This window comes from Drosophila grimshawi, unplaced genomic scaffold (genome assembly GCF_018153295.1).
Source record: "Drosophila grimshawi isolate 15287-2541.00 unplaced genomic scaffold, ASM1815329v1 contig_59, whole genome shotgun sequence".
Lineage (NCBI taxonomy): Eukaryota > Metazoa > Arthropoda > Insecta > Diptera > Drosophilidae > Drosophila > Drosophila grimshawi.
This window is the reverse complement of record NW_025063406.1, coordinates 858324-878892: the sequence shown is the minus strand read 5'-3', so window position 1 is coordinate 878892 and position 20569 is coordinate 858324. Positions and strand designations below refer to the sequence as shown.

The 20569-nt window shown below is 33.1% G+C and overlaps 4 protein-coding genes across 5 annotated transcripts; 2 read left to right on the top strand and 2 right to left on the bottom strand.

The window, feature by feature from the left end:
• Positions 1-1416: 1416 nt before the first annotated feature.
• On the bottom strand, positions 1417-16491 carry LOC6563362. 2 transcript variants are annotated; one of them, XM_032736885.2, is made up of 7 exons: positions 16319-16445; positions 16120-16205; positions 6171-6275; positions 5707-5755; positions 4008-4763; positions 3367-3580; positions 1417-3302 (listed from the first exon to the last, which is right to left on the bottom strand). In XM_032736885.2, exons 4-7 carry the CDS (start codon positions 5745-5747, stop codon positions 1548-1550), a joined length of 2766 nt encoding a protein of 921 aa, XP_032592776.1. In that variant the 5' UTR covers positions 5748-5755; positions 6171-6275; positions 16120-16205; positions 16319-16445; the 3' UTR covers positions 1417-1547. The 2 variants fall into 2 exon arrangements, with proteins under 2 accessions (XP_032592776.1, XP_001990819.1); XM_001990783.2 differs by lacking the exon at positions 6171-6275 and having other exon boundaries at positions 16319-16491.
• LOC6563363 lies at positions 9157-12940 on the bottom strand. Its single transcript, XM_032736884.2, has one exon. The coding sequence runs from the start codon at positions 12854-12856 to the stop codon at positions 9404-9406; it is 3453 nt and encodes a 1150-aa protein (XP_032592775.2). The 5' UTR covers positions 12857-12940; the 3' UTR covers positions 9157-9403.
• A 698-nt stretch (positions 16492-17189) lies between the features above and the next one.
• LOC122322702 (molybdopterin synthase sulfur carrier subunit) lies at positions 17190-17483 on the top strand. The gene has a single exon (XM_043215762.1). The coding sequence runs from the start codon at positions 17205-17207 to the stop codon at positions 17481-17483; it is 279 nt and encodes a 92-aa protein (XP_043071697.1). The 5' UTR covers positions 17190-17204.
• A 9-nt stretch (positions 17484-17492) lies between these two features.
• LOC6562970 (molybdopterin synthase catalytic subunit) lies at positions 17493-19207 on the top strand. The gene is made up of 5 exons (XM_032737453.2): positions 17493-17621; positions 17804-18110; positions 18212-18502; positions 18571-18818; positions 18883-19207. The coding sequence occupies exons 1-5, from the start codon at positions 17493-17495 to the stop codon at positions 18997-18999; spliced, it is 1092 nt and encodes a 363-aa protein (XP_032593344.1). The 3' UTR covers positions 19000-19207.
• The last annotated feature ends 1362 nt before the right edge of the window (positions 19208-20569 follow it).

The window sequence follows — 20569 nt, the reverse complement described above, 5'->3', positions numbered from 1 at the left end:
AAACTTTGGCATCGAAACATAAGAATATCATATTGTATTTTAATTCAAACCTTACGTAAACTCTAACTGCAGAATAAAAAACAATTGTTTTAATAGTAACTAACCACGGCTTGTTAATTTGAACACAATGAAATCACAGAGTCCAAACTTCAGACATATTACAACGTCTGACGTACAATTGGGGTATTTTAATAGATAAACACAATTTACAGCATTTCAATAATAAATACACCATGAGCCGATTCTTCAATTACAACTTATGGAGGACGATACAACTATTAATTCACGGAGGAAATTACACTTACAAAGACTGACAGATAATGGGACCATTACTTTAAGAAGGAAAATAAGAAACTACAATCCGAGAATGCTGTTTGTTGATGTGGTAAATTTTACCTTGTCAAAATGTTCCTAAAATGACCCAGTATTAATAACTACAGTGGTAACAATCATTGAAGCTATCATGCTAAAAAAAAAAACAGATACACGAACAGAATTACGAATAACTCAAGGGAATCCAGAAAACCAATCCGGTCGTTAAGCACAACAAATTTTTATAAATACCAAAGAGGAATGTATAACGGCTACTAAAAAGATTATTTTATAAATCTATAAAATAAAATGTATATATATATATAATAATAAAATTTACGAAAAATAATTCAAAAAATGTAATGTGAAAACATAATCTTTCAAATCGAAGTGCAAAGCTCGATCGAAGTCCTAAGATCGTCAAGCGTTTTCCCTCCAATTTTTCTTCTTTTTTTAAGGATGACATATTTACTATCTGTCATTTGTAGTGTAAACCTAAATCGACTTTGATATTAAAAAATCAGCTGCTTCTGTTAAGAGAAAACGGACATGCGCAATGTATAATCTTGATTATTTGAAATACGGGTTAGAATTACTGTAATACTTCTGTTACTCTACTTCTGGCAAAATGTTAAAAAAAAAAACTAAAAATAAAAAACATTTGGTCACACTATTGTAAACAAAAGAAATTTCTGACAATTTTATATTGTACGCAAAATTGATTCGGCTTTCAACAATTAATTAATTTTTATAAGTTAAAATCAGGTTTGCATTGCAACCATATTTATGAAAAGTTATATTATGCTGATGCACGGCACTGTTGGTGTAATTGTTAATTTGGACATATCCTACTCGCTCCTCGTAAGGAAAAGGCAAACTGTGGGAATAATATATTTTCTTGGTGTCTGTAAGGGCAATCATATTTCCCTTTACTAACCGGTTAATTATCTATGTTCGCTAGCATCGTTAAATCCGATGTGGAATTTGAGATGAAATATCTATGAGTAATGCTTTGGTAAACAAAATGTTTACCAAGTATTGGACCTTTCCTCAATACAAAAGTTATCTTATTGTACACATGTGTTTGGAATTTATATTAATAAGTCAAGTTTTTTTGTTGAACTTTATTTATACGTCCAGCCTGAATGCAAGTAATTTGGAAATCGAAAAAGATTTTAATAAAGAGATTGTAGTAAAAATATTTTATGTAGCTAAATTGTAAAAAATTTTCCTAATTATTTAGAACCTCTTGTGCTCCTTGACCTTAATGAAATATCTTGAACATTTTCATAATTCTTATCGCAGTTCTTAAAATATCCATCATATTTGCTAACATCTCTTACAACTCCAGAAGTTGACACCATCGCTGGTAAAGCTCTTAAAAAACCATGTAACCCGGACGGAATAGGAGGCGTTGGTGGCACTGAAAATCCAATTCGATTATACAAAAATGGCATTATTCCGGTAATATTTGTGTGGTGAGTTAGCACTGCCTCCAAATCAGACTCTTGAGCGTGCATTAAAAATAAACTATAGGCACTGGTTGGAATCATTCCAAAATGGTCAAACGAATCTACATACGACTCTGTATCTCTTTTGTAAATTTCCAGAAAATCTCCCAACAATTTAGCCACCATTGCCGAACGAGCTTTGCTTACGTTTTGCGTGTTGCGAAACAATATTGGGGGTTTTACCCCCCCACCATACTTATTTAAAAACTTGAGTATAATCTTTTCGTGACTGTCTTTGGGTTCTTGGGTCAATCGTCGTAGAACTGACTCTAAATATAAACAAAATGTCTGCCGTGCTTGAAAGTGAGTTAATGTCGAACCACTTCCAATTTTCTTTAGCATCTGCTTGCGAAGCCTTCGTCCTTCTTCTTCGCACTTCTCAACAATTTGCTTCTTTAGAAATGGAATCTCCGAGTCCGTTTCCAAGGCTCGCTCGTACTGTCTTATACGACTTTCTTGACAATTATCGTCTTTAATGCATCGCGAGCCAGGGCAGTATAAATTTGAATGCAACATTTGGTTGTAATTGTGTTGCGTGACTAACGTTTGGAATGTTTGACCTTGGACAGTTGGTGTTGATATTGGGATTCCATTTGCTGAGTCTAAAAAGTGTCCGTATCGCTGCATTGAATCGTCCGTGGGAAAGACGCGAACAAAACCTCCACGCCTGGTGTATTGCAATCGAGCACTACGCAATATGCGTTGATCTTCTTGTGTCAATGGAGCTAAACCCAAACTCTTCTTTTTTATTTTTGTCGATCGATGTGTAGATGTGTTCGATTCTGTTGTATCTGTTTGTCTTTGGCAGCTAGAGCTACGAAGTCGTGTGGTTTTACTATCGTAATGAGATCTCATTTCCGGACTTAGAGCGGGGATACCAACACAGGTAAGCAAATCTGTGACAAGACATGCCTTTACTTTAGTGTCCAGTGGACTGTCTACACCCATTGAAGGCGACAGGTTAACTTCGAGTAACCATGGCTTAAGCGTATTATCAATTAGTATATCGAAACCATAAAGCTCAAAGCAGTTGTTAACGTTAGGTACGAACATTCTGCACGCGGAAATAATTGTTTGCGCACATGCAAGGACAGCCTTAATTATAACATCTTCGATGTTTAGCATTAGTAAATGAGTGTCGCATCCCTGAAGTTTCAGATGTCTTAAGAGAGCTGACAGCGTCCATTTATGACCTACATCCTCATCGTGGGCATCCGATGATCTTATATAATCAGAATGATATTTGTTGATGCTATAGTTACAAAGGTGCATACAAGGATTCCATAAATTATCGGCGTTTCTGTCGTACCTAACAGTTGCCAGTCTGACGATACCCTCCTCGTACAGATAAATGATAAGTGGATCAAAAGATGTGACCAATACATACACTCTCAAATCGCACTTATGACCATCAATACAAAGTGGGTCAACGATATATTTGGATACTAAAACTTGCTCATCCTGTGGTATCTGGTCTGGCTGCAAACAAAGTTGTTTTTATTAAATTACAAAATTTATTTAAACAAATCAAAATCAATTTTACCGAATTCACAATAAAAATACCACGTCCTCTGCTAGATGCTGCCGGTTTAACAATCCAAGGTCCACGATGTTTATTATGGGCAAATATTAAGTCTCGCGATTCTAGTGGAAGAATAAAAGACTGTGGCACAATGTCAAAATGTTTCATTCCGCGCAGATGTTGCATTCGTTCAATATTCTTGTAAAGTCGATCCTTTCGTGTCAGTTCATAAGACCTAAACAACAAAAAAACATTGAATTGTATTGTTTATTTGAATTATAAGCTACTCATAGAATTAACCATTCAACGGGTTGGAGTACTAGCCTTATAGATAAACATAAATTCAATTATTATGGAGATTACACTACACCCAAACTAAGGAACTAACTATATATACATACATTCACTATAATCCATAAAATAATAATTTACTTGACATCTGCAAGAACATCGAAAGCAAAAGTATATATATATATATATTTATCCATATTATATATTTATCCATATATACAGTGTCTCACACCTTATTTCGACCAGTGTCTTAGGTTATAAGCCAATGAAAGCTTGTGCTTTAATTTTCACTTTAAAATGTCGAGAAAATGTCTAATTGCCCATTAAAAGCTATGATGAGATTTATGCATTAATTGTTTTTATTTACTTACCGCGGAAAATGGTTAACTCGTTGATACAGCGATAAGTTCCGTAATGTATCAAGTTTCATATGAACACCAGTCCATAGCAAGTTAAAGTTTGATTCACCCTGAACTTCAGTTAATCCGTGAACATTAAAAATTTTCCTTAACAATTTGGTTTCAGTTTGGATAAATTTATATGTTATTTGCAACTGATGTGCCGGCATATTTATTCCGCATTCGTTGTCTTCCTCGCTGGACGCCTCCTCTTGATCTTCTTCACTAGTATTTATTCCTAAATTTGACTGAGACGCAGTAATGGAATCATGTCCACTTTCCTTTGCTAAATTATCTTCAATTTCTGCCATGAAGAGATTATTATTCTTATGATGCTTTGCTCTTGACTTTGATTCATTATATTGCGTTTCATCGCCATCACTTGATACTTCTTCACATGAAGAAAATGAATCATGCGATTTCGTTGCAAAATTATCAACATTATTGAACTTTGTCAGCTTGTTAACAGACACGTATAGTTTCCCATGAGTTGGATTATTTTGTGGTGTTTTGCCAATTGTTGGGGATAGATCTCCTTTAGGACCCATCTCGTTCGGAGTGGAGCATGCTTGACCATCCCCCTTTTTTCGATCCACTTGTACGTGCGTTGTTTCTAATAGCATTTTTCTAGTCTTTGGATTAAGTATGTTAGTGCGGAAAACTAATACTGCTTCACGAGAACCAAGTTTTCCACTTGTAACCCAGTCATCCAGATTTAAGGACTTGTCGCTATAATTAAATGTTAAATAATAGTGTTAACTAAAAGTTTATGGCCAAATTTAAATGTGTATCCAAAATGTAATATTTGTATTTATGAAGGGGTGTGTTGTATATCACTTATGGTAGTTTATTCTGCATTAGCATCAGCAGAAGGGCCGACTTCCTTTCAAGACTAAAACTCTTCATGAGACTTATTATTATTTAACAAAGAATATTTCCTGACTTCTCCAATGCATTTAACAATATATCCTACACAACAAAGGAGCTCATGGAAATGAACTTATGAAATTAAATGGGACTAGCGATCATCTCAAATAAAGACAAGCTGGTAATAAGTAAAATTATCGGTCAAATTTGTATAATTAAATTTTTAAATCCAATTTAATAGCCCCAGTTTTAATATATCCTTTATTTGTTATTAAATTATTGTTTCTCATTTTAAATTTTAATTTCATTATTCAGATTTAATTTTACATTATTTAAATTGTATTTTTATTCTTTCTGTTTTTAATCCACATTAAATTATATATACCCCTTAATTTCGGTGACTAGCTGTTTTTAATTTGGCATATGGACAGCTTGACGGACTGTGAACAAACCCAATTTACTTTTCAACCTTCTGTAACAGTTGTAAAACCATCCCGAGTGTTTGTAAATTGATGAAATAAAGAATTGAATAAAAATCTTAACTGACAAGACATAGTCTACAAATTTATTTTTAGCTTTAATTTTTGCAGTCTAATTTATGAGTATTTGAAATAAGAAATGCAAGTAAATTATAAAGCATGAAAACCTAGTTTTGCAAAAGTGCACTTAACAAAATCAGAAATGCCTTCTACACCTTTCCTATATTTGCAGAGCCTTTCCTATCTTCCATATTAATTTCTAAGGACTGCATGGAAATAAACAAGTATGGAAAAAAGTAAAGCAAAAAAGAACAACATTAACTTACGATGAATTTATGTGTGCATCACACAATGAAGAAGCAGGCATGGCAATTTCTGGAATATTGAAAAATAAAATAATTTATTTGTAGATTTAAACACTTCTTATTGAAGACTTTTAGACTTTGTTCTGCATTGCTGTGAAATAAAATATAAAGTATTTATACAAGTAGAACTAACTTAAAACTGGGAAACTACGAACTAAATTTGGTTATACTGGGCATAGTGGGGAGCACTTCACTCTAGTGACGATTCTGCTATATCTGATAGCCCAATCTTATCAAGCTAGTTACCGATATAAAAGTATTGTTTTATGTAGAAAAGGTGCATGCTTGTACTTTTTTAAACAGCTCGAAATTCAGCTAGTTCATGGGATATAAGTGAGCTAATTGGAGCCGAAGGGACAGTTCAGGTCTTTTTGTGCTTATGTTTAAATGAATAATTAGTGTCTCAAATATGCGTCGAATGTTACCTCAATCACTATAATCCGTGACGCGTTCAAAAGATATAAATGAGATATTTGTACAATTTGTATCGCCATTCAGTTCAAATTGTTGTCAGTAGTTGAGATATCTTTCTGAAATGTTATAAGCCAAAAAAATATTTGTTATATCATATTTTTGTGAAAACCGCTCGTTATAGATTCGGCATAACCCATCGTATACGGGTTACAACAGCATTGTTTTTCTAAACCAACTTATGTGAATAATTACAGACGAAATAAATTGTTTGATACTCCAATTCAATTACAGTCGACCTACATACCTTTAATATTTTAGGAAGGTAAAGGAATCATGGGCTTATTTTTCAAAATGTTCAGAGTGGCGAAAGAAATTTACATTAAATTGGATTGCAATATATGAATAATATAGCATGGATCAGATTTTATCTATCTGTTTTCTTTCTTTCTATACCCTATACCCATTAAATGGGCTATAATCAACTTACACAAGAGTATAGAACGGGCAGAAGGACACATCTCCGACCCCATAAAATATATATATTCGCTATGATAGATATCCGTACCCGTCTGTCTCCTTTATGAACTGGCTGAACTCAAGTTTATTGTTATTTCATCGATTACTTCCTCCGTTCTTGTAAAATCGATTCATCTACTGGTATCAACAAAGGTCACAATTTTAGAGTTATAGCTTTCTATCTTAATTAGGAAAATACTTTGATCGAATTAAAAATTACAAAAATTTACAAACCGATGCGCTCAATTCGATATATGTACATAGAAATGGGGATATGGCTATATCCATTCAGCTCGTCGTAATTTTGAAAATTTGAATTTAGATTTTATAATTGAAAATTCATTCGTTTACTAAACAACACTATAAAAACATTTGATCATAAAGCAGAGATGCGATTTAAAAAACAGAATTCGGGCATAAGTAATTCTAAACATGTACTTCATAAGTATTAGATTCATCAAAAGCTGTATTAATTCTATTACGGACAAGATTTTTGAGCAAAAAAATAAAAATAATAAATAAATAATTATGGTTGACTTTTATTGTTTCACTCAGAATATATTCACACTAAATCATTCATTTTTATATTAATCAAAAGCTCTAATTTAACAAATAATATTTTATGGCATAACTTTTAACAATAACAGTGCCTCGAACGAAATCTTCGCTCTGTCTTGAGGCGATGATGTTCCGATTTGGGTCCTATATGTCGTTCTTTGAAGGATGTCACCAGCAATATGCGTTCCAAGATTATAGAGTTTTTGCGGTTTGCGTTTTCAGGTATATCGATTTGGAGGCGGGAATGCAGTCGACCTTAAACTATTTTTTACATTAATGTAATTTATCTTCTAAATTGGAATATATGTTCCAAGATTCAAGACTCTATATCTAAGTTCTACAGGTACTTCAATTGTATTGAAATTGTAATTGTAATTGTTGTATATTTTAATATTTATTTATTTAATCAATAATTTTTGTATACATTATATTATTATTTGTCTAAGACAGTGATTCCTTCATCATTCGATTAGATGAAATCAGTAATAATAAGTTATAGTGGATCTACCCGTTAGAACGTCTGAACTTCACAATTGATTATAATTTAAATTAAATTTTTCAATTAAACAGGTGTCTCTTGGGTCCAGAAAGAAACATTATTTTACTGCATCTAACATCTTGGAGATAGGTGTGACCTTCAGTTGCGACGTCTTGTTGTGAAACAAATAATCAACAACAGTTGCGCGATAATCTTTCGTATGATGGGCTAGAAAACAAAAATTCCTCCGTGCTTTATCTTTGGGTGGTTGGGGTAGGGATTCATTCGCATTTTCTTATAATATTTTACTCACACAACAGCAGCGTCCAGCAGCAAAGTTCCATCATCCTTAAGAACATACACAATATGCGGAAGTTTCTTTTAAGGTCGCAACGAATATTTCCATAAATCCCATCCAAATTTCGTTAGATCCACATCCGCGAGAAGTTTTATATTGTTAGCTTAAGTTTAACTTAAAATATCCATTTCATAATTTATAAATTAAGGACAGATAGTGATTATACATAGTAAAAGGACAATTTGACAGCCATTTAATAGTAACGTTTTTCCCCATTGTTATTTAGTAGTGCCAGCGTCGAGTCAATGGATTTTTATTGTGTATCGGCACTATTCTATTTATATTGCGATTTAGTTCATTCAATAACAGCTAGAAAAACCATATTAAGCCAGCTGAACATTTTTAACGCGAACACAATCTAAAAAAACAAAACTATGCCCTTAATCAGTCCAACATTCTGTCCTTGTAATAATTAATTTATGAAAGTTAGTTCGACTTAAAACTAAAATTAGCCTAAAGATACTTATTATATATATTAAGAAAATGTATGTCAAGGCGGTATCTGTATTCATATACCCTTGCAAAGCGCATCTTAATTTTGTCATGAAAGTAGTTGTTGGTTGAATCTCAATGAAACTGTCTTTTTCATACAGGAGAGGGCAGCTAGGCGAAGATGACTAGATCTTGTATTAACTTAATTTTTAACGCCGATCAGGAATATATACATTTTACTTCAGTGTTAACAATTGGAGTACATATATATTCGATATGGGGTCGGACAAGTTTCACGACAAAATTAGAATACTCTTAGGGTACAATTTGCGAAATGAAATCATCGATAAAATCTGAACTTAGCTTTAGGAGCATAAAGGCTGAGTTGGTCAGCCAAGACCGTTAATTTTATATATATACCATAACTTATAACAGTTGCTTTTTAGTCGATAAGCAATTAGTCAAAGTGTAATCTATTTTTAAAATCTAAATAAAGAATGGTATCTTTAAGGAAAAACCTAACAAAAGCTCAAATATATTCAATTACATAGTAGAAAAATAGATTCAAGTTCATTTTGTATTGGGAGTTATAGATTAGACGAGGGATATAAAATACATGGCTGCTGTTATGAAAATTAAACTGAAGTGGCTAATATAATCATTTCAGATAATGTATTTATAAATATTTCAATGAATAATAGTATTTATAACTGTATGTACATTAGAGAAGAGATACATCTTTTTATACATTTTACAATTAATACAAGTTTGATTTCATATCATAAGAAGCTTAAAAAATAATTATTTCTAAGCCCCAGTTTGGTTCCGTGGACACAGTTTTTCTTTGTCCTCCAGTACTAGTATCAGTTGGACCAAAATAATAATTTCTCTCCATGATGACACTAAAAGTTCTTGTCGTTGCGAAACACATCGTAATTCTGCTGTCCAGTTGATTCTCCACTGTCAAAATGTTCGTAGTCATATTGATTGTACTGCTGTGAGTTCTGCTGCTGTCTATTGCGGAAGTATTCCATATGATTGATGTGAATGCTACCTCCGTTATTGCGGCGTACCATATTTGCAGTGAAGTAATTAGTATTAGTTTCATTGTTATGCGTACCACTTAATAAATTAGAGTTTGGAAATTCGTTGTAGTTTGTGGCAAAAGCAGCAAGATTATTATTATAATTAAAGTTCTGCGATTGCCGACATGGCTGCTCAAACATCGTTGTGCGTGAATCAAAATGATTATTGCTGATATTTCCTTGGGAAGGCGTCTCATTTGGTGAATCAATTCTATTTTTATTCGTTGTTGTTGTTGTCACATCCTGGAGTTTCTGTTGCTCAAGATGCGAATAGACTTGAACTATTTGCTGGAGCTGTGCTTGGTTAATTTTAGTTTTTCCCTGTGAGATCAGCGAGGAAGCTAGCTTAGCAGCAAGTTCAGTTTTATCGAGCAGATCTGCGTTTTTGAACGAGAATTTTGTATTTAGTCTATTGTTCGAAGATTTGTGCTGGGACTCATCAAAATTATTATTGAGCTCTGATATGTTGCTGACTTTTGCTTGTTCTGCTTGTATTATAGTCGCATATTTAAGTAATTGTTCTGTGTCGTTAATTGCCATTTTCAAAGCACGTTCTTGAGAAGGCTCTAAGATTTTCGAAATTACTAGACCTGTAAACTTTTCTTTTGCTGTTTCCAAGATAGCGCAATTCTCATTTGTGAGCAGTAAAATGTTTGCCCTATTCGGATGCAACTTAAACGTTTGCAGTGCCTTAGCCAATAGTTCCGTGATACTCGGCCCCAAACTTCCCAAATGATCCTCCAATGCAGTTAAAAGGCGAAGTACATGGATTACATTTACGTCTTCTGTGGTTTCTTTGGGTTTAGGTTTAGCAATATTCTCGCAGTCATTTTCATTTGTCTCATTCGGACTAACGTGGTCCGATGGATTATCAGAAATGTGAACATGATATTTTGGGTTTGATAATTCAGAGTTGGTCATTGGCAAACATAACCTTTCGCGGCACTTCATTTTGATGTTCTCAACATCTTGATTGTAGAGTTCCTCTAAGCGAGCATTGAAAAACAAAATCCATTCATTTTGAAAATTGTAAGTTCGATGATTTATGCCTGCAGCAATGAGCTCATCCCTGCGCCTCTTCCAAAATTTTTGCCACTCCTCATTATAGAGAGGATGTGTTTCGGGATCGGATTTATATAAATCAAATGATGCATTTAATTCCCGCACACTATGATCGACCATATGTCGATAGGCCTGCCAAATATCACCATCTTTTAATGGGGACAACGATCTACGCTTCATGTCCCATTGGGATATGCTTAATTGGTTCGTCGATCGGCTTCGCTTTCTCTCAGAAGAGTTCGATCTTGATCGACTACGTTTCAAATTTCTCGACGCTTGACGATGTCGATGCATGGGTTGAGTAGTCTGCCGCGTGTCCCTTAAGAACATATCAACCATTCGCTTATGCGTCTCATCATCAACGGTATCAGCGACGACTCTTGGCTGGTGATTGGAATTGGGATAATACACTTTGGGATTTTGATTCGCAATTAAATTAATATGGCTGTTAAATGTAATTACATTTGTCGTTTTGTCGTTTGTCGTGTTAGCGTTGCTCTTGCTAGCATTTGCAATCAAGATATCCACATCCTTTGAATCGACAACATGGGTAAATGAGGGACCAACCACCTCGGATGCGTGTCTGCGATGAAAAACTGTTGAAACAATGCTTTGTCGATTTTTACTAAAAGAGTTTTCATAGCAAAGGTAGGACTTTTCTCGGCCGTGGTGTTTTTCAATTGCCATCGCCAGCTTTTCTAATATTGGCGATAACACTTTGAAGACCATATCCTCCGGAATATGTGCAATATATTGTTTATTCTGGCGCATAGCGGTTGGGAAATGTTTTTCGCAATACTTTAGGCGGTGATTGTAGCCAATCAGATGGTTTTGCATTGAGATCTCATCGGTAGTAATGTCACATAAGCTGCACTGAAATCTTGGTGCTTTATCTTTCATAAATTTGACAATTTTGATAACGTACTCAACTCCCAAAAGTCCCAGGATTTCGCTAACATTTGATGGCGACTCAAATGTGGAACCCTGAGCTACGGCTGCGGACAATGTTGGAAGATAGTTGGAACGATTTCTGTTATCCTTCTTCTCCGTTTCAGAGCTGCTGCTCGGTGCAATTGTGTCATTTTTATGAAGTTTGTATTCTTTTTGGCTGCAAATGTCGACTTTTTTGAAAGGCTCTGAGGCAGCTACTAACACGACATCAGTATCAATATCATCGTTTTTGTGTTCATCATTGCTCTCACTTACTTTCTCCGGATATTTCACAGTTATCAATTTCGATAGTGGAACACAAGTAATTTTTGTTGGCTTTGGCTTTACCAAGGCGAGTGGATTTACTACCACATTTATTTGAGCTGAAGATTTCAAAGCTGGTTTTTTTACAGGGTCTTCGGACATTTCTTCTTCGACGATACCAACATCACTCTGATCCGAAATTTTATCTAAATCAATTGATTCGAAAATCTCGCTTTGCTCCAATTCATTTTCGCATTCTTTGGTTGGCTTTGATTTATTGCGAGCAGATTGAAGTAAACTATCTTTAGATTTCTGCAATATATTTTTCGTAGTCTGAACTAATTCAATATCTGGTTTTTCCTTATCGTTATCGCATTTAGCTAACGGTGTTTTTTGATCAATAGGCAATTTTGATTTTGTCATCGCAACCAGTTCCTTAGAAGAAATATTATTGGTAGCGACGGTGTTCTCATTAGAATCTGTTTTGGCCACATTAAGGACAGTGGATTTAGCAGCAGCTACTTTTTTAGATACTGGTTTTGTTAATGTTAATGGCTTGGTAGGTGCTGCTTTAGTTTGAGTCTTATTTGGCTGAATAGTAGGCAATGTTTTTTTCTTTAAATCACCGACGATTTCTGTTGGTTTTTCTCTGTCTTTTGTATCCACACTTGGAGTATTTGTTTGTTTTTTCAAAGGTTTGCTAATTTTTGTTGCAATTTTATTGCCAGTTTCCTTTGGCAAATAAATTTGCGTCACCGATTCCATCATACAAAAATGTTTCTTTCCAGAAAGATGCTGAATCAGATTTTTATCGCCATATTGAAACACCTCGCAAACTTTACATAAATACTTTTTTTTAATTTGGTCTTCAGAAATAGCCATCGCTTCCCATTTGCTTGTGATGTCAACTCTAAATTTCAGTTTCATGACCTCTTTTAATGACAATGTTGGTAGTAATGCTGAAAATTCAGTTCTATCAAACATTTCTTTATTTTTTTTATTTTTTGTGGCCATTTTCAACATTAAGCGGTACATAGCATAAAATAAACTATTCTTACTTCTTCATATGGTCGGCTGATATATTATATATATATATAATAATATATATCAATTACATTTGTTCACATAAATTGATTTTTATTGTGGCTTTTGTATTGCTATAAAATTGAAGGAAAAAATACTTTTATAAAACAAATAAAGCAATTAATAAAGAAAGCACACACAACTTCTCTGTCTCGAAATGCCACAAGCAAATTAAATGGACTTATTAAATTCGAGTTAGAGAAAAATTTAAGCAAAGGCGACCATATACATATTATTATCATAAAACCACTGTTACTAGAGATTCTACATCATATCCGACCCTATAAGGTATAAATTCTTGATCACCAAAGAGACTCACGCCGATATGTATATGTGCCTCCAATTTCGGTGGATCGAGGGTAGGCAAGGTGAAATATATTTGAACATTATCAAATTTTTGTCTTAGATATGAGCTAAATTGATTGTAGATTATCACGGGAATCCTTAAAATGATTCAATATATTTTATATGCTTATGATGTAAGATAAGTTATATTTTAAATTTGTTTTTCTAGCTCTTACAGACGGACAGAACCGGCTGTTTATGATGATCAAAAATTATAATTATACAGCTGGGAAAAAATAACAGGACCACCCTCACAAGAAATTTTTACAAATGTGTATTTATTACATTCGCAAGCTTAATGAACTCATGAATACGATTTTAAAAGTGGAAGACTCTTAAAAAAAAGACAGAAGAAAAATAATATTCACAGTTTTCAACCTGTATAAGAAAAAATTTATGAAAAATGAACGAAAAATAAAAATAGCACCACTTTTAAAATGTGCTCTAACAATTGTGAAAATGAGAAATAAATAACAACTTATTTACTTACAGCTAACATTTATATTTAGATTTTTATTTGCGTGCCTTAGATTGGCATTGAGTTAAACAAGACCTGACATATCTATAGAGGAATTTCGTTCTAAAATTTCCTAATGACACTCTAAAGTTATGCGTTGTTGGTTGGCTGAGAAGTAGAAAATGCACCTTTCACCTCAGACCACAGATTTTCAATTTAATTGAGCTTAGGTGTCTGTGCAGGCATATATGTTTTGCGCTTAGGAATGGAACATTTCTTGGGCTGCACGCTTTTAAATGAAGTTCTCTGAGGTATAAGCGAACTATTTGCGCTGTCGCATTTATAATGAAGTAATTTTTTAGCTTAGTTATAGTATATAAGATTCATTTTACTCTTTTCGACATAAAACTGGTCCTGGGATCGTTTTCGGTTATTTTATTCCGCTTTTTCTTTAAATATCAACCAACTTATATATGGAATTTTTCAACGAATAATTTTGGAGTGGTGTTATTATTTTTTTCGCTTCATTTTACTGCTTTTCCCTTCAAATTAAAATATGTCAATATAGAAATATATATATATATATATTTGTATATATATATGTATATGAAAAGAATTCAAGGAGCAGTTCAACTTTTAATGTATATTGGGAACACTAAACAATATTAAAAAAAAATAATTATTTGAAAAAATTGTAAAATGTTTTGTTTTTTTATCAGCAATAAAATATGTCATTGTGGTGCTATTTTTTCGCAGCTTTATATAGAAGCACCTCCGACACCAGAAAGTACACATATGTATATCTGCATAAGCATAACAACTACTTTTTATTTTTATTTTTAATTTATTTAATGTCGACCAAAATCAGTGGACACAGAAAAGAACACAAATATAAAAATAAATTACATTAATTTCAATGTATTATTAAAATAAAAATAAAAAAAATGATCTACAATTTCTGAAAAATTTCAAGTTGAGGTAAACAATAAAAAATTAACTTGATTGGGAATAAAAATGGGCGTGGCAAACATTGAACTGCTGTAAAGCGAGACACCGCTTTAAATTGCCTCAATCTGGAGGAAAATCATATTATTTTTTAATTTTTATTTAATTATTTACTTTACATTTTATTTCAGTTATATTAATTTTAATTTTAAATTTAATTTGAAAATTTATATTTTTACCAATTTTTTTGTTGAATTTGTGAACAGTTTTTAGTCCACATTAAGTAAATAAATAAAATGAAGTTGGTTTCTTAACGAAAATTATTCGAAATGAAATATTCGTGCCTTATCAGAAAAAATAAAAATATCGATCGTTTTATTTTGTCATTTAGAAAAATGCAAGATGCAATCTAGTCTGGAATGCAACTGTTTGAAATGTTGGTGGAATTGTGGTATTGAGATTTGAAACGAATGTCAGGCATTCTAAAAACAATCAGCCAGTAGGCAGAGGTCCAATATAAAAAAGGACACATCGTAAGAGAATAAAAAACATGCTGCGAAAAGCCTAAATTAAGCCTGCACCTAAATAAACGTCATTTGCCATCATCATCATATTCTCTTATGATACAATAACATTAAAACTAATGATACCATATCTAGTTTCGAAACATTCAGCTCCAGAAAGAAAGCTGAGAAAACTTCACTACTATTAATTTGACCGGCCCAATTTGTATACATTTTAAAACTCAATTTATTTGTTATATAAATATTTAAAAATTATGAACATTTTATCTCAAAATAAGCATTTTATATATTTACAAACAATCAAAGCTGTAAATACTCACTAAATGATGATCGTCTTAATATCATTTCAGTTGGTTGGCAAAAGGCTATTCTATGTTTTACCAATTATTCGATGTTATCGAAAGTATCGATCGAAAACCCATTCGAAGGTAGCCCTACTGAAAGGTTTCCAGCACAGAACTGATGGAAATCCTGGACTGACATTTTCACCAAAGATAGATGTTGATGCAAATATGTGGCAGATATATATATATATATGTCGAAGATGCTTTATGCCGGTTTAGCACTTGCATAGAAATGTATTTCATACACACACCTTTCTCAAAATACATTCGTTATAGGAAATTGCATAGTTACAAAAAAAAAACAAATGTATGTTGAATATTAATTGCGATAAACTATTTAACAATGTTGCTATGCACCAAAAAAAAAAAACAAAAAAAATTTTGAAGCGCCGGTTCAGAACGCACTTAGCATGATGTCATACAAAACGCATTGATTTTTCCTGTTTACACGTACGCTGACATATATGTGATGTGTGTAAATGGGGTACATATAAGTAAAAGTGCACATGTTAGAGTTGAAACAGTTATGTTTTCAATTCGATTAACGGCGATTGCAATAGGAATTTTGTGGCAACTTACCAATGTTTTTGTTGTAATATATGTTAACTTTCTGCTACTAGCAGACTCCAACCACTGTACACGGTCCAATAAGGCAGTTAATGTTCCTAAGGTGAAGTTCCCAACAATGAATATTGCATATATACATTCAATATACATTCGTATATATATATATCCATATATATATGCCTGTTTACACATGTGTGCATTAGAAACATACCTTACATATATTAAGTACGTAGAAAATTGTTTTCTCTCTATTTGCGTTGTAACTGTTAAAAATGTATGCAAAACAGTTCAGCTTAGAATTCAATTTCCAAAGAAATTTGCAATAACTTAAATTTGCTATGTGCACTAGGACGAAGACAGACTGAAAATTTCGATGACAACGACAGAATAGAGCTGGGCTGTTAGCAGCAACACAAACAATAGTTTCAATAGTTTTTCGCCATTCATTCATTATCGATGTTTTCCTTAAATTTATCGATAAGTTTTTGCTCTGAAATGCGTAATCACCAAGCGGAATGCATGAGATTTTTTCAACGATGTGAAACGCTGATAAAAAAAATGGATTTTTAAGTGTAATTAAATGTTAATAAGTGAAAGCGATATGCTGAGTAAGTGCGCAACTATTGCACAAGGTAAAAACAATTCTTACTATTCTTTGAGCTGCTTTTTAATATAAACAGATGACAGTTGATATTAGAAGCGGCATTGTTTTTTTCTTTTTTTTTAACAATTTTTCATTAAATTCATGTTTTGAATGTAACTATATATTCTGATTTTATTGACGCATTATCTCTGAATTAAATTATTGAAGTTGAACAAAATATTTGATATTAAAAATAAGTTAATACATTGTTTAATATTTAATATTATAGATATTAATATATTAATAATACAATTCTAAACTTATTTAATTAAAAATATATTTTATGCATTCAAATTCTATACTCAATTTCTAGACTATAATTCAATGATGCTAGCTTGTCGTGCTTTTGAAATGAACGAAAACCAGGGACGCATAGGTTGCAGCCGGTCTGGTTGAAGATAAGTTCAAACGAACTTCGTTTAGCGATCCGGATCACTACGGCGCATCATAAAAAATGAGCGTAGAACGAAAATCGTTGTTTGTCAATATTAACATATTATTTTTTGCAAAAAGTCGCGAGCTAGCAAAAACTTCACGCGCCGAATTTGCCGTTGAAGGTGTCGTTAAAGCAAGAAATTTACTAAATCAATTGATAGATAAATTCAACTTGAGTTCAATAAGTCAAAACTTGATTCTAGCTCACAACGAAACCTACATTGAAGATCTAAACGCTGAGATTATATTACAACAAGGAGACGAGATTGCCGTAATTCCACCAATAAGTGGCGGATAACCACCAAAAATGGATCACATTCAATTAGTTAACAGCCAAATTGACATCAATCACATTCATAACCTGTTGATCGATGAGAGTTGCGGCGCTTCTTCGGTTTTTGTGGGAACAACACGTGACAACTTCGATGGGAAAAAAGTAAGATTATTATTTTTGATTACGTTTATTTGTGAAATTGATTTATGCTTATAAATTGTAAATGTAAACATTACTATATAAACATTTATGAACATATTAATTTCAGTTTTTCGAGTTATTATTTGTGAAATTGGTTTATACTTCCAAATTGTAAACATAAACATATTTATGTATTTCAATAGGTTATATCCTTGGAATACGAATCGTATGAGAAAATGGCCCTCAAGGAGATGAGTAAAATCTGCTCTCAGCTGCGAGCCCGTTGGCCCGATCTTAAACATATTGCTATATACCATCGTCTCGGAACAGTTCCTGTCAAGGAAGCGAGCGTTGTTATTGCCACATCTGCGCCACATCGCGCAGCCGCCTTGGAATCCGTTACTTTTGCCGTAGAGCAACTGAAATCACGCGTCCCCATCTGGAAAAAGGAGATATATGAAAACGACACAATTGGAGAGTGGAAGGAAAATATGGAGTGCCCCTGGCCGCGTAAGAACTTATAAAATTCTACCATGTACACAAATAGTGAAATAATTACAACAACAACAAAAAGTGGATTGCGTTTTAACTTTTTTCTTTCAATTATACAGCAGAATATTCTAAAGCATCTTTGAGGACATTCGATTTTTCCTCTTGCAAAATTAAACAGACAATAGAAAATATTCCAGATAAATTAGTACAAATCCGCGTCAATGACAGCGATTTGAATAAGCGTGTCAAATGTTTCTTGAAACGGAAACGAGATGAAATAAATCTGCACAATATAAATGATTTCAAGCAGCAGTCAAGCCAAATCCCTTGCGAAGAAACCACAACGTTTTCATGTGCCCGTACTCAAAGTTTTCTTGTAAAACAACAGCAATCAAGTGGACACCTAAAAGGTAAATCTGTAAAATAATAAATAATAATGCTAATAAATAATAAACGTGTCTAATTCTATACTTAATAGTACGACGCGCGAATAACTGCTGTGGGCCACAAGTGCGGCCGAACTATTCACTCCAATTAAATAAGCTAATGACACCGCAATCCGATTGTGACGATTTAATTGAATACAAACTGGGAAATTCACGTCTTCGAAATATAGAAGCTTACATGTGCGTTAGCCCCGATGATGACAATATTTTAAATCGCATTAAGAACATAGAAGATAGAATTTTATTAATAGAATCCACATCTCCAGAATATAAACATTTTGTGAGTACTACTAATGTTTTTAAATTATAATTATTTCTAATAAGTTGTTGAATTTATTTTATAGGTACAATTTGGCACGGATTCGGAGAAAACTTGTCTTAAAAAGCCAAAAAAAGAAGTTTACTTGACGGATAGGATAAATGAGTTTTTAACTAAGATTAAAAGGGAAATTGAACAATAAATCACATTAATTTACAAAAGTTAATTAGTTTTACAAAAATTATAAAATTATAATTATTATTTGAATTGAAAATGCACTCTGATTTAGAATTTGATTATTTTGTTAATGTGGATTAAAAACAATCCGTAGTTTATGTAAAAAAAATTAATAAATACAAATTTAAATTGAAACATAAAATAAAGGAAAAAAGAACTAAGATATGGAAATAATAAATACATTTTTAAGTATTCAGTTGTAAAATGGTGCAATGTTTCTTGCAAGAATTGGGGGAAACCCAGAAGCAGCCCACTCGCACAAAACTGAGAAGTGTTGACAGATGATTAAGAAGAAGCCGGCTGGAGCACGATATCCAATGGATTGGATAGACTAAGCAGACGGAGTATTTTTACTGGTCAGCTGAAAACACCATTGACGTCATTCATATTTTTCCATTGAGATTGCCAATCGTATAAGTGGATATATGGGGTCTGTTGCAACAACATGCATAAACATCAATTATGAACAGTTAAGATACTCATCTTGGAGATGAGTAAGATGATCGGTGTACTAGAGGATAAGTATCACATCATCAGTGTATGTGAATATGATAGGATTGACGGGATGTCAAAAAAAAGGGTTAAAAAATAAGGGCCAACGTGACCACCTTGAGGTACCCGAAGTAACGGGAACCCTTTTCGAGGTAGTCTACTGAAGTGACACTCTTGGAATAAGTCGATATCCAGGGCACAAAATATGTGTGTAATCCTAAACAAGCTTGTAAAGCAGAAAGTCAAGGTTGAGGGAATCGAATGCTTTACTGAAGTCTGTGTAAATGACATCAGTTTGCATCATTCAAACAATTTGGAAGGGATATATCGTTTCTTAATGAACTCATATTGGGTTGTTGGTTAAAACTTGCCAAACTTCCCACAATTTTGTGAAAAGAAATAATAAATAATTCCTTCCAAACAGATTAAGACTGCAGAGGAATAGATTGAAAAGCTTCAGCAATGGATGAGGTACAAAGTACACCGTGTTGTGAAGCCCAGGAGAAAAGAGAGAACGCAGAAGGCAAACTTGTCGATTTGCGTTTTGAATTGAATGAATTATAGAAATGCGTAAGATCCCGAGTAAACTTTCGCTCACAAAGAGCATTAACAATTTTGAAGAAAAGTTTGACTTCGCTGTAGACAAAGCAATACAACCATTTAGGAATGCAAATCTCATAAAAGATGTTAGGAGCAATATTTATGTCAAGCACGTTATTTAGAAAAGACTAGTGAATTGCATAAGCTCTAATAATAAAATGTACTTCTATCTCCGAAAATAACTTTGAGGTTTATTAAGGTGTTGCAAGGGTCTTCAGAGTCTAATCTATCTACCTAGTAATTTTTGTGAAATATCAGCTTCGGCGATTATGGGCATGGCCATACAATTTTTATATCCATTCTTAAAGGCGGCAACCAATAATATACTTACCAAATTTGATGGCTCTAACTCAAAAACTGTGGAAGATATAGCCACTTCAAATTTTCAGGGGCGGGAGACTCGGGGGCCGCGGAGGTGGGCGTGGTATATGACAATTTTTGAA

Excerpts from the sequence above, each read along its gene's own strand:
- LOC122322702 (XM_043215762.1), top strand. The coding sequence starts at position 17,205 with ATGAGCGTAGAACGAAAATCGTTGTTTGTCAATATTAACATATTATTT.
- LOC6562970 (XM_032737453.2), top strand. The coding sequence starts at position 17,493 with ATGGATCACATTCAATTAGTTAACAGCCAAATTGACATCAATCACATT. Across the intron at positions 18,503-18,570 it reads ATCAAGTGGACACCTAAAAG|TACGACGCGCGAATAACTGC; the intron begins GTAAATCTGTAA and ends TATACTTAATAG. Across the intron at positions 18,819-18,882 it reads CTCCAGAATATAAACATTTT|GTACAATTTGGCACGGATTC; the intron begins GTGAGTACTACT and ends TTTATTTTATAG.
- LOC6563362 (XM_001990783.2), bottom strand. The coding sequence starts at position 5,747 with ATGCCTGCTTCTTCATTGTGTGATGCACACATAAATTCATC. Across the intron at positions 3,581-4,007 it reads CGAGTTAACCATTTTCCGCG|GTCTTATGAACTGACACGAA; the intron begins GTAAGTAAATAA and ends TTTGTTGTTTAG. Across the intron at positions 3,303-3,366 it reads GTATTTTTATTGTGAATTCG|CCAGACCAGATACCACAGGA; the intron begins GTAAAATTGATT and ends CTTTGTTTGCAG.
- LOC6563363 (XM_032736884.2), bottom strand. The coding sequence starts at position 12,856 with ATGGCCACAAAAAATAAAAAAAATAAAGAAATGTTTGATAGAACTGAA.